The sequence below is a fragment of the Typopeltis vanoorti genome, chromosome 17 (assembly GCF_054136105.1).
Source record: "Typopeltis vanoorti isolate ZY-2024b chromosome 17, IOZ_Tvanoo_1.0, whole genome shotgun sequence".
In the NCBI taxonomy this organism is placed as follows: domain Eukaryota; kingdom Metazoa; phylum Arthropoda; class Arachnida; order Uropygi; family Thelyphonidae; genus Typopeltis; species Typopeltis vanoorti.
The window spans coordinates 66459746-66474621 of record NC_143565.1 but is presented as its reverse complement, the minus strand read 5'-3'; the positions used below and the strand labels follow the sequence as shown (position 1 = coordinate 66474621).

General features: G+C 35.9%; 1 protein-coding gene across 1 annotated transcript in view; it reads right to left on the bottom strand.

Moving 5' to 3' along the window:
• The window catches only part of LOC150097452 (A disintegrin and metalloproteinase with thrombospondin motifs adt-2-like), a gene marked incomplete at its 3' end in the record, with an annotated part of 681635 nt that overhangs the window by 186769 nt on the left and 479990 nt on the right, over positions 1–14876 (bottom strand). Inside the window, exon 13 of the mRNA XM_090406923.1 lies at positions 9321–9444. Within this exon, the coding sequence (XP_090263049.1) occupies positions 9321–9444 (124 nt within the window). The remainder of the gene's footprint in view (positions 1–9320; positions 9445–14876) is intronic.

Sequence of the window (14876 nt, the reverse complement as noted above, 5' to 3'; positions counted from 1 at the left end):
TCCCATCCAGTCTCATTGTCTTATTGACAATCGCAGTACTTAGTATTCATAGTGCATTCACTTGTACCTCAAAACTTTGAACACTCTTCATTCCTATGTTAACAAAACCTTTTCCAGGATGAAATACCCCAATAAAGTGATAATCAAACAACTCCACTTTGTCCTATGCATCATTCACTTTACTCCCATTTTTGTCTAACAAAGATTTCTTTCTTCCACAGTCATTCCTTCTGCTTCTGGCCACACAACAAAATAATTCCATTGGAATTTTCTTCGATGTCAGGGTCAATCTCATCTTGTATCCAAATTTTGCCTTCTTTACCATACTAATCACTCTCCTAGCCAGAGTCTTATATTCTTCATGCATCTCCTCTTGATCCCTCTCTTTATATTTCTTTGATAATCTTTTTTCACCTGCAGTTCCTGTTTGATATCATTTGACTTCCACTTTACACCAAACCGTATTCTCTTTTTTTACTTAAGGTACACAACTTGACATTGCTGCTAATAAATAAATCATCACTAGTTCCCATGCACTGGTGATCTCACTCTGTTCCAATTCTTTCACCAATGGACATACCCCAAACTGATTTCTAAGATGATTATAATTATCTACAATGTAACTCCATAAAACCTGCTTTCTTTTTTGATACTTCTGCATCTATTCTTCTTCCGAATCAAGGCTACACAGTCATTTTCTCAAGCTGGGATCAGGACTTTTCAGTTACAATCAGGTTCTCTGATGCTAGGACCAAATTCAAAATGCAGCATATTCGTTTTACATGTTGCCTGAGGCATGTGTCACTCAAAAATTCCAGAAATTCCATTCTCTTATTATTATTATTACATGACACCTGCAAAGAGTCCAACGACTCATCAAGGGAGGACACCTACTCTACAACTCTCCATCTCCACCACTTAATCAACCAACTACAGCAAACTGCCACTAAGATTATCATCACCTACACCAGGGATCAGCAAAGTGGTCGATATCGACCCCTGAGGGTCGATGTTGTTATCAAGGGGTCAGTAAATGTCTAGGGGTCAAAAGGGGGTTTAAATTTTTAATGTTCTTTATAAATTTCTTTAAATATTTCTTATCAAGAAGCAGTAATAAAGTAAAAGGTGAAGGAATTATTATTTTTAAATTGAGAAATTTATTAAATAATAATATTTGGTTAACCGATCAAGTGTTGATCAATTTTATTAATTAACTGAACCAACTAGTTTCGCCACACTTATCTGTTGGCTTCTTCAGGGCACTTACATATAGGTTTAAACACTCTCACAATTATGCGTAACTGCAAACCGACAAGAATAAAAACTGACTAGAATAATTACAAATAAATAGTATCGAACGTGAGTGAAACACGTATCGCTTGTACAAGATCAGCTAGCTGTTGCTGAGGAACTTTCTGTAGTTTGTATTAAAGTTCATTTCTTCCGTTTTTAAGGTTCTGATTAGGGTTTTCCATATCTCTGGGAGTATTAGGCCTTGATTTCTGTTAAGGTTCACAGTAGAACGAGCGACTGTGGCTGCTTCTTTGAACATTCTTGAATGGTAATACTCCCAGAGATATGGAAAACCCTAATCAGAACCTTAAAAACGGAAGAAATGAACTTTAATACAAACTACAGAAAGTTCCTCAGCAACAGCTAGCTGATCTTGTACACGCGATACGTGTTTCACTCACGTTCGATACTATTTATTTGTAATTATTCTAGTCAGTTTTTATTCTTGTCGGTTTGCAGTTACGCATAATTGTGAGAGTGTTTAAACCTATATGTAAGTGCCCTGAAGAAGCCAACAGATAAGTGTGGCGAAACTAGTTGGTTCAGTTAATTAATAAAATTGATCAACACTTGATCGGTTAACCAAATATTATTATTTACTAATTTATGATCAAGAAAACAACCTTCATGATGAGAAATTTATTATTGATAACATTTATTCATTTATTTAAAATGATGGGGGTCAATGAGCAATCAAGGATTCCATGAAGGGGTCAATGGTCTAAAAAGTTTGCCGACCCCTGACCTACACCAATGCCATCTACTGCCCACCGCCACTAGTATGTTTTTTTTGTCTGTAAATTGCATGTGCCCTTATTACTAAATGATGTTTCCTTTTCCCAATTTATTCTGCTGTAGTTAAAATCTCTCCTGCTGATTACTCATTTTGCACTTGCCAAACTCAACTGTAAACATTTCCTCTTCTAAAGGGTCTGAATTCCCTAGCTTATAGAAACATCCCAGTAAATATCATTTCCAGCCCGCCCCTACCTCACACCATATATTCTCAAAACCATTAGTGCCATTTCCCTCCAAATTCTCCTCTCTGAGAAGACACAATTATAACCACTGCATCTGCCCTTCCTATCCTGTTGAAATATGCTATAATCTTCCACTTCTATTCCTGTCAATATATCATATTCCATCAACCATGTTTCAGTGAGACCACTAATCTTTGGACTCGCTAAGGCTATCAATGCCACTAATTCAACTTCTTTATTCCTGATATTCCTGGTATTTGCATAAAGAAACCTCAATGCATTGTCAATATTTTCATACCTATTTTTCTTCCCTCCAACTCTATTTGACTCTGTATAACACCATTCTTTCTCCTGTCTCCCCATTGTTTATTCCTGCGAGAGACCAACCCTACTTCCATCCACCCTGACAACAGTAGTTTCTCTGAACTAATACTCTCACATGGGCCAACAACAATATTCTCTCCAGATGCCTATGTCCTTCCTCATTCAAACGTAGTCCATCTGTCACATAGGTCTCTTCCATTGAAATAATCCAAGCTTCTCTTTCGACACATCTTGCTATCATGCTATTCATTATCAATGCCCTTCACCTCAACACTGCATTATCATAGCTAGATAACATGCTTACTATCTTCTCTCTCACACTCCTCTGCCGTAGAACCTCATATCTCTCTTATTCAATTCTATGCTATCCATCAAAGAGAATGCTGCTCTTATCAATTAAATTCTGAATCTTGGTCCTCATTAGTCTTATCACCTCTCTTATCATATGGAACAATTTTGTCCTGTTTCCACTTGTTTGATACCAAAGCTATTATTATCTCCCTGGAATATTCCTAAAAAAAATATATATATATATGATATGATATAGCATCAAGCCATACAGCCTTATTAACATCAAGTTTAGTCACAAAATGCACACCCTTGGAATACATTCAGAGATTACCTCTGCCAGATAGTTCTTGGATAGGACCCAAATTGCAATGATATCCTTTTCAATAAATTCCTCATTCCATTATATAGCTGCAGGCAGTCTCTTGAGCTATTCATAAGATGAAATGGTAAGATTAATTATGGCTAATTAATCTCTATTTCTAAAAGAGCTGACATCCCCAATTATAATGATATCCTTTGATGAGATGATCAAATCCATGACCCTTGATCCTCATGTGTCTTCTATTACATATTGCTTAAGGTAGTTATCTCTCAGAAACTCCAGAAATTTATTCTCTTTACACTAAGATGCCACCTCTTTCTTCCAATCTATATTACTATAACTAAAACAGGCTCCAACAAATACACTCACCTATAATGAGTAGATTTTATCAGCTGGTAAGTAGCTGCAGACTTGACAAAGTGGAATATTTTTTATTATTTTAATGGCTAATATAGCCTACTTTAGTTTAAGAATGCACTCCTACACTCCTAAACGAAAGTAGGCCATATTAGCCATTAAAATAATAGGTTATTTTAGAGGAGTAACATGGGAATTTTCCCAGAAATAATACTTAGAATATTTTTTATTTAATAAAAATAACTTTCTAAACAAAATCTTTTTAAATTTAAAAAAGCAGAAATTAGTTCTGTTATAAACCAATCATCACTGATTAGTTTATAAAACTTTTATTGGCCTAATGAGATATATAATTTAAAAAATGGGGCAAGTACAATTTTTGTGTATGGCAAGTAGAATTTGACATAATTTGTCGAGCCCTGATTAAAAGCAACAATAATGATCACCATTTTCTTATTTGCTAGGTTAATTTGGCTATACATTTACTTCTTACTGCCCTACATTTACTAGGTCAACAACAACATCCAATTAATGCAATTATTTCAGCATTGCAAATTATTGCAATGCTGAAACGAACATTAACATGTAAAGATAAGGATCTCGTTTTGCCTTTTTACAAGGCTTTGATAAGACCTCACTTGGACTATTGTGCACAACTTTGATCTCCTGGTTTCTGTTGTGATTCTACAGTGAAGAGAGTGCAATGGAGAGTGATAAAAATGATATCAGGATTGTGGAATACTATTATGAAGACAGATTGGGAATTTGTAGACTGCAGACACTAGCAAATAGGAGAAAGAGGGGGGGGGTGATAAGATTGAGACTTACAAACTTCTGAAAGGGTCATACAGGATTCCAGTTGATGAAATCTTTCATTTTATGGAGGATGGGGAAAGGACAAGAGGGCTTCCTTGGAAGCTAAGAATGAATGCTGCTAAGAAGGGAGTGAGGACTAGATTTTTCTCTCATAGGGTGGTGTGTGATTGGAATGGATTGCCATTGGATGTTGTGTGTGCAAGCAATGTGAATAAATTTAAGAATAAGTATGATAACTGGTGCATCGAGGGAGGCTCGATGAGTCCCTGACTGCTTGGAGGACTCTCTTAATAATAATAATAATAAATATTTCATAATTTCTACCTCGACCTCACACCCTCACAGTCACTGTCACTATTTCTCCCTTTCATTTCCACCTTGGATGGTCATAACTCTTCTGCTATCATCAACAGTATCCCCTCTCCCTTTCTGTTCTGTCTATCTTCATGAAAAGCATTATATCCCTCCATCTCTATTCCTGTCAAGATGTCATCCTCATCCATGAATGTTTCATTTTTTCTGACAATTTTTGGGTAAATGAACTTGACCAATGCAACAAGTTTGTTCCCCTTATTTCGGACACTTCTGGCATTCATATATAAACATAATAGCTCATTTCCGGTTCTATAACAAATCCTATCAACACCACTTTTCAGATGCGACTCCTCCATACCTCTACCTAGCCATTCCTTTCTATTACCACTGATCCCAGCACCTACCCAAGACCCATATTTACTCTCCCCCATGTTTCAGGCCATTCTATCTTTTCTTGTTTCCTCGCACATTTACTTCTGAAGCAGCATCCACACTTTTCATGCAGTGTCTCTTTGTCCCCTGCTTCCTCTCTTTCCTGCCTGCCTTGCATTCTTGCTCTCTCATATTTATTATTATCATGTCTTTCACTCACACTGCTCACTTTTCCCTTGACAAGCTCTCTTACCATGCTTTTCTGCTTTTTCATATCACCTCTTAGTTTCTCAGATTTTCTAATTAATGCATTCATTAGTCACCTCAAATCATCTTCATTGTCATACCTGACAACATACTGACTACCCTTTATACTAACACTGTTATCTTTTACTCTTCAACAACCTCCTGATATTCATTCTCACATTCTCCTCATTCACAACCAATAATTTGTTTGTACTATGACTATCAACTCATTTGGTTGCTTATTCTTCATATCCAATACATCAGTCACTCTGCTCATTCTACATCCAGGAATACAAATCTTGTGCACCTTCTCATTCACCACACTGCTAATAATTGAACTCTATAAAGTGCCATTCATTTGTTACCTCTTTCACACAGTCATTTTTTATGCATAACTTTCTTCTCATTTCACTCAACATAAACTGCACTTCAACTCTGACTGCCAGTTTCAGTGGTAGTCAGAAAGTAATTTTGTCATCAGTTGCACTTTCTTTCTTGCATCATCATCTTATCAAGTGAACTGTTTCTTGCTGTCAGTCTCACATGCCCTTTTTCAATATCTTCTTGCATGCCATCTTACTATTTGGCTCACTTTCTTGCCATAAGTCTCAGTTGGTTCTGTAAGTACACTTACTTTCTCTTGTTCTTTCTTTTACCATTTGCCACTCCCATTCAAAGAAGCCTCAAATTCTATGATCATATTAACAGACAACTTCAAATTTCAACAATCTCACTCAGAGAGAGAGAGAGAGAGAGAGAGAGAGAGAGAGAAAGTATTATATCACTAAATAGAATATTATTCCAGGAGAGAGTTTAAAAAAATGTATACTGAAGACCTCTTACCAGATCTATAAAATTAAAATCTGACTCTGCTCAACACCTTAAAATGATATAAGAATAGAGATCAGAAGGATGTAAGGTCACATAGATGTATGTTGTAGCTACTAAGGGAGAGAGAGACCTTGAGTCTCCTTCTGATGGAGGAGGATTCATGGTTTGAGAGTGCTGGATACAGTAATGTATCAGAGAATTTGATGCATCCAAAACCAAGGTTCATATTGTCTCTTACTGTGGAGAATGATCATGCAGTCTTCACATTACAAACAACATCTAAGCATATGGAACTTTCAGCAAAGAAGCAGTATGTGTGAAACTACAGAGCAGGTGATTTCAAAAGCTTAAAAGGCAATTTGAAGCAAGGCTATGGCATAGAAATCCACAAGGGAAGTATTAAAAATCCTGTCATCTGTCCAGTCATTTTAAAAATCCTGTCAGCTGTGCAATTTATGTTATATCTATATTAGGAGAGACTGTTTTTTTTACACTGAGTGTTAAGTAGATATACAAGAGTTCAATCTGACTGTTGCAATGACTTTTAACTATTACTTTTAGAATCCAGAAATGATTGACTCAAGACCAAATAAATATATATATATATATATATATATATATATATATATATATATATATATTTAATAAAACTATATATATATGCAAAATATAATTAAATTAATATCTAGAAAACTAATAGGATCCAAGGCCTTCTAAATAAAAACTATACTTTGAGATCCATTCATCTTTAGAAGATAAAGTTAATCGTTTATCTTTAGAAGATAAACAATTTAATGTGAAACAAAACCAGTAAAAGAATGAGTTACTGGTTTTGTTTCACATTTACTTAATCAGTCTATCAGACTGAACATTGTTATCACAATAAATTCCTACAAACAATAAATGTTCATTAGAATCAGTTCTTTATCAGGCCTTTATTTAAAACACAGAAAACTTCTTTTGAACTTCTATGGGATTATGCAGTGCTTAATTATTATAATACATATTATTCTATTCATCCACACTATTTCTCTGGAGTATAACTATTCTTAAATTACATAATTAAATGAATATCTAGAAAACTAATAGGATCCAAGGCCTTCTAAATAAAAACTATACTTTGAGATTTCTTTATCTTTAGAAGATAAAGTTAATTGTTTATCTTTAGAAGATAAACAATTAACTAAATGTCTCTTGTTCCACTAGGCAATTTAATTACGAGACACAAATTATAAAATCTTTACCAGAGAAAAACAGTTTCTTTTACTGATTTATAAGCACTGTATCAGAGTAGAGCTTTTCATTCAAGTCACTTTACAGTTTCAGATTCCACAAATTCTGTCATTCTTCTGATAAAATAATTAATATGACCAGCATCCTTGAGACAGAAGACAAAAATTTCCATTTTGAGTTTCTTCAAACATTTAAATAGAATGTCTATTTAATATCTACTTTTATTTACTATTTGCTTGTTGACAGTCCCAACTTTTCCAGTCTAAGGATTCACCGTGTTAAGATTCCTTTTTCAGAATCCTCTTATTAGTATATTCTGACTGTCCAGTTTTACAAAAACTTCCTAAAAACAAAATTATCTGGTCTCTGTTCTCAAACTTCCACTCTCTCTCTCTCTCTCTCTCTCTCTCTCTCTCTCTCTCTCCTTGTTTTCTTTCATTATTCCAGTACCAAACAGTCTCTGTCAGCTGTCAATCACCCACCAATCTCCTTGATGAGCATGTGCACTTGTAGAGGGAAATGAAATAGAGGTGCATAGGACACTGAAGAATCTTAATATGAATATGGCCACTGGATGACATACTGGCCTGTGTATTAAGAGAATGTGCAAGGGAACTGGCAGTTCACCTGATTAGACTGTTTAAGTTTCAGCTCTGCCAGAAGAGGTGCCAAGACAGAGGTAGCATATTATAGGCCAATCAGTATCTCAGGTGATGGTTAAGCTACTGGTGTAGATAATCACTGTTGTTTGGAGTCTTCTTAGAAACATAAAGAGGCATTTCAGTGGAAGAAACATAAATAACCATATGCAGATGATACAGCATGCTAATGAAGAGCTGAGAATGAAGCAGATCTAATTCATTCTCAGCAGCAATGAGAATGAAGTAGATATGCAAAGTGTAGTTAATAAACTAACAGAGAGTTGCAATGAATTTAGTATAAAAATAAATATTCAGAAAGCAAAAATAATGATAATCAGTTAAAGGATGGTCAAAAACTTAGGCATAACTTTATATAGGTCCCTATATAGAACAAGGGCAAAAGAAGAAGTAGAAGAGAACCTTCCTGAAAGTTTTATTTACATATCTGAGAAGGTTAATATGATGGAAAATGGAAACAATACATATAAAGAATATAAATAGCCAAAAGCAAGAATTTGATGGTCTGCTATGTCTGTTCTATAGTAATGTACACCTCAGAAACATGGACTACTGCTGTCTCTGCTGATATGTTGCTAAGAATGATGTGCATCAGTTGAATAGAAAAAGTTAAACAAGTACTTGAAAGAGCAAACTAAAAAAAAAAAAAACTTACTGAATAAGGCTGGAAAAAGGAAAATGAAATATAAATTTTTATGGTATATATTAAGAGAAGAATGACTGTGTGTGTGTGCACGTGCGATTGCAAGCACGTGCACACGCACGCACACACACACACGCGCGCATGTTTGATCACTAGAGGAAATTGTAAGGAAGGAGAGACAGAGGCTTAGTAAGAAATCATTATATGAAAGACCCAAAACACTGGACAGGCAAAAGTACTATCCAAGTCATTAGAGATGCACAAGACAGGAAGAATCATGCTACCAACTGTTGGATCATAGATAGAACCTATATGAATGAAAGATAAGTATAGGGAATGCAATCTGGGATTTTTTGAAGGGCATAAGAAGAAGAAGAAGAAGAGGACCTTCCTGAAAGTTTTACTAAGGTGTGGTGAAAAGAGTGAGGATTATAATTTTTGTATGGCGTGAAAAGTTAAAGCAATGAATTGCCAAAAAGGGCAGCTAGTATATGGAATGTAAATTAATTTAGTGGTGATAGATGTAGTGATTAGAATAGACTCCTGCAACAGGTCTTTTGACCCCATGGGTCCAGTTGACAATAACTTAAAAGATTACTTAAAAAGAGATAATGTAAAATGTAATGAATGTTACCCACTTTCTTGACTTGGGAACTGTGTACCACTTGGCTCTAGAGTAGAATCTTGAAATGAAGCTTGTCTACAAGTACTGCTGATGAATTCTTGAAGTGTAACATGTGGAGATGATGCAGTATTACAAACCTACAAAATTAAAACTGATGATTTTATAAAAAAAACAATAATACATTTAAAAAAATCTCAAATACATAAAAATCTTCTCTCTCTCTCTCTCTCTATAATAATAATAATAATAATAATAATAATAATTATTATTATTATTATTATTATACCACACCTCCAGGGAGTTCAAAGACTCATCGAGGGAGAGCATCAATTCTACAAGTCTTCGTCTCACTGCTCCACCAAACTTCATCATCTACACCAGTGTTTCCCAACCAGTGGTCAGTGGACCCCTGGGGGGGGGGTCCACAAATAATTCAAATGGGGTCCGAGGGATAGTTTATTTCCATTAAACTTTATCTTATCATGTTGCTCACACCTGTTGTTCACATCTGGCTTAATCGATATGTTCATATTCTTCCGAATTTCACCATTTATAACAGTATTGCATTGTCATAAATGATACATTTAGTGTTGTAAAATTATAATTTATTAATTCATCTTTATGATATGTAAAATATAAAAAAATTCCATTTTGGATTTTATGGAGCCGCAGTGAATTAACATTCACTATAGGGGGGTCCATGACATATTAGCATTCGCCACAGGGGATCTGCGACTTCAAAACGGTTGGGAAACACTGATCTACACCAACACCATCTACTGCCCACCATCGCCACTAGTGCATTCACAGACAATCACAAACATCCATGCCCACGGCGGAATTCGAACCCGCAGCCTTTTGGCTGGAGTGCTGATATGCTAACCACTCAGCCAACCAGGCCGGCAAAAGCCTAATGCTCTACTGACTGAGCTATCCGGGCTTCTATCTATCTGGGCTTGATAATAATATCAAGTATCTAAAATTTCAGCTTTTGTTAAATATAAATCACAATCACTGAAAGCAGAATGACATAAATGGCACACTCCGTGCCATTTATGTCATTCTGCTTTCAGAATAAGAAATATAAAAAAAAGCCATAGATACCATAAAGAAAAACATTATTATTATTATTATTATTATTATTATTCAGGCCTCCATGGAGTCAAAAGACTCATCGTGAAAGGTCCTTCCTAGTAAACACAAAGTTTATCATACCACTCCTTGAACTTATTGACCATTCTTGCTCTCACCACTCCATCAGGCAATGCATTCTGTAGTTCAATAACCTTCCAGCAAAGAAACCACTCCACATCCTCTTGTTCATAGCTTCATAACATCCAGAAAAGGCTCCTTGTCAATGCTCCTTCCTGCTGTTTCACCAAGCAAAAGAAATCCCCAGTGTCAACCTTGTAACTATCTCTCAAAAGTTTTTAAAAGTCTCAATCATATCACCTCTCCTTCTTCTATCTACCAAACTCTTCAGTTAACATTCCCATCAGCCGATCCTCATAACTGACATTGTACAGTCCTGAAATATAGAACAGACATAGCAGACCATCAAATTCTTTGTTATCAGCCCTCTGTACCCTTTCCACAGTTAATTTTTGTTATCAGCCCTCTTTGTTATCAACCATCTTTGTTATCAGCCCTCTGTACCCTTTCCACAGTTAATTTATCCCCTTCAAATCCTGGGGACCAAATTTGAGAACGATAGTCTAACGATAGTTAGACTATCGTTAGATAATCTAACGATAGTTTCTGAGGTGTACATTACTATAGAACAGACATAGCAGACCATCAAATTCTTTGTTATCAGCCCTCTGTACCCTTTCCACATTTAATTTTTGTTATCAGCCCTCTTTGTTATCAGCCATCTTTGTTATCAGCCCTCTGTACCCTTTCCACAGTTAATTTATCCCCTTCAAATCCTGGGGACCAAATTTGAGAACGATAGTCTAAGTGTGGTCTGATCAGGGTCTTATACAATGGAATGATAACTGTTTTATCTCTGCAGGTCAGCATCCTTCTCAGTATTGCAGCAACCCTCTGGATTACCTTCACCACCTTTCAATATGCTCCCTGAATTTCAGTTTTCTATCAATCATCAACCCAGATCTCTTGTCTCCCCTACTTCCCCCAGTATAGCTCCTCCAAACATGTATGCATCTTTTCATCAATGGATCCCAAACTTCAAGACTTTACATTTTGCTGCATTAAACCGACATCCCCATTTATTTGCCATTTGTCTAGTTTATTCAAATACTCTTGCAGGGCTGGAACATCGGCACTATTACTGATAACCCTTCCCAGCTCCACATCATCTGCAAACAACTGAATATCCCCTTGCAATCCACTGACAGTGTCATTGATATAAAGGTTGAACAATACAGGTCCCAGTAATGAGCCTTGTTGAACACAACTTGTAACCTTCTGCTTCCTTGATATTGCCCCACCATACAGAACTCTCTGATACCTATCGGACAGCCAATCCTGAATCCATTTGACTAACCCGACATTTAAACCTATGTGCTGTAACTTTGCAAAATCCAAAAAAATGGAAGTATATGCCGTTCTCTCATCAACTGCTCTTGTCACTTTATTATAAAAGGCAGTCATATTACTAAAGCAAGAACACCGATTAACAAATCCATGTTGACTCTCACAGATAACATTTCCATTATCTGCCGAATGCTGTACATGGGCCCTCAATAATTTCTCCAAGGTAACAACTACTGATGAAAAGCAAACTGGCCTATAATTAGACACTTTCAGCCTGCTATCGCCCTTGTGCAGTGGCACTATCCTACCTTCCTTCCATTCCTTGGGTACCTTTCCCACAACCAGACTTTTATTGAAGAGCAAGATCAACAGAGCAGTCAGTTCTTTAGCACAATCTCTCAAAAACCCGTGGTGAAATACCATCTAAATACATTCCAAATGCAGAGTACTCAGTATTTGGAACACACTCGCCTCTTGCACCTCTAAACCCTGAACCTGCCCTATCCCTCTAGTATTAAAACCTTCTTCTTCAGGATGAAATACTCCATTAAAGTGCTCATTGAACAACTCCACTATGCCCTCTGAAAAACATTATTGATTAACAGTATGTCAAAACTTCTTTATATGCAAGGTCTTTATTGTATTAGTATTGATACCACTGTTTTCTTTCTTGATAAATCAAATCATAAATACCCTCAATTGTCATGTTTGCAATAGAGCAACTTAACCAAACATTAGTTATTACAATTGATGTAAAGACTGCAATCAAATTATTGTCCCTCCAGTGTGCTGATCATCATTATAAATATTTTGCACAAAAGTGGCAGAAAGTACACAATGACAAAATTTTTATAATTTACAATACATACTACACAGTGCTTGACTTAGCAGGTTGGCAGATCTCTGCATTACCAGTGGTGCTACATGTGTAAAATCACTTCTTGATTCTCTAAATCTTTATGATAGCAAAATTTATCATCATCAATTTTCTGATATGTATTCAAGGGGGTATTCAGGTTACTATGACAGAAATACACGATTAAGTTTACATTATTATTAATCTCCTATCAACACTTTTCCTCAAAAATTGTTGATAGGAGATTATTATTCAAGGATTATTATTAGGAGATATTAAAAATACAATAAAAATATTAAACATAAGTGTTTCTGGTATTAATATTTTATAATGAATTCTTCTGCTTACATTTTGATTTTCAGATGAAATTGAGTACATATTCTGCTGTTCGAAATCCCTTGACCATTTCTTGTGCACTACTAATATTCATTTCTTGCAGTTTCTGATGCCATGATGATCTACACAGTGGTGTCATACTAGTAAGTAATGTCACTTTAATGAGAGAGGGGTGAAAGCAGGACAGAAGTTGCACCCAAAATGTTTGCAAGGCTCTAAATTGCAATTTGGGCAAGTGTACGTTTTCTTCATTTAGTTCTTTCAAAGTCAGATCTAGATTTGATATTTTATAATTTTTCATGATTCTATATATGCTGAGAAATGATATGCCGTTGTCGTCTCATCTCAAGCCAATTGTGATATCCTGATTTTTTTTCCCTTAGAATGTCTTGGCAAACCTGCAGAAAAGACGAGGCTTAACAGTAAGTGCTATCAAGCACTATCATCCTTGTTGAAATGCTAATGAAAATTAGCACTTCAACAATGATTACCTCTGTAACTTGATCAGAACAAGTGTCTGCTGATGGAGAGTGGAAAAGAGCAGAGGTTATGGAGGTCATTTGATGTGGCATCTAAATGTTGTGATACTAAAGGACAATGCTCAGACTGGCTGTGGAAGAGCATTACAGCAGGAGATAAAACCTATACAAGATTAAGTCTGAATTAATGAGAGGGCTGATGGATTCTACAAAAAAAAAGTGGTATATGGGGGTTGTGAGTCTGCAGGATTTAGGGTAACCACTGGTGTACCACAAGGATCATTCCTTGGTCTATTGTTATTCAATATATACTTTAATAATATTGGGAAGGATTTGAATATTGGGAATTTAATAATATTGGGAAGGATTAACCTGCCTACCGTTGCTGATCATGAAAAGGTAGGCAGGTTAATCAGGAATGTGACTGATATGCAGCACTAGTAGAAAGATAAGGTGATTCTGATACAGTGGGGAGAGAGAGAGAGTGTGCAAAGGAGAGTGTTGTTAAAAATGATATTAGGCTCATGGATCACAGCTTATGAAGACACTAGCAAATTGGAAAAAGAGGGGTGATATGATTGAGACTTAAAGACTTCTGAAAAGGTCATATAGGATATCAGTAGATGGAATTTTTCATCTTATAGAAAGTGGGGAAAGGACAACAGGATATCCTAGGAAGTTGAGAACAAAAGCCATCACAAGAAGGGATGAGAACAAGATTTTTCACTAATAGAGTGGTGCATAATTGGAACTGATTGTCATTGGAGGTGGTGAGTGCAGGTAGTATAGGGTAACCAGACCCTTTTTTAACGCAATTGTCCCCTTTTTTAGACTCTGGTCCCGTTGTCCCGACAAAACCTTAACGGGACGCTAATTGTCCCTTTTTATTAACTTTAGTCCCATTTTGTCCCTTTTTTGAATTCGTAGCATGACTTCATTTTTGTATGCTTGAATATGGAAAGGATATCTCTGCTGGTGACATGTGATAGCTTGAGATCGAAAACATGCATGCCATGACAATTATCAACTGTTATCAACGCACTCTCTCTCTCTCTCTCTGCGATAGGACGAAAATGCTTAATCCGGGTGATGACAAGGTTACTTTTTCTACCATACCATTGTTTTGTGCTTCTTATGCCGGTATGTTAGTAACTGTGAAAGTTAAAGCAAGTATATATTGTAAGTGGTGATATTTCATCCAGATTTTATCATGCAGAAAGGAAGTGTAATTTCACTCGGGATTTAAAAGAAGAATATCCCTTCTTGAAACACAACGAAACAACAAACAAGTTGCAATGTACTGTATGTTGTTTGGTTTTTTTCAATTGAGAATGGAGCAAAAACAAAAATTGGCAGTCGCTGCTTGTCAAGTTCAAGTCAATTCAAGTCTCAAATTCAA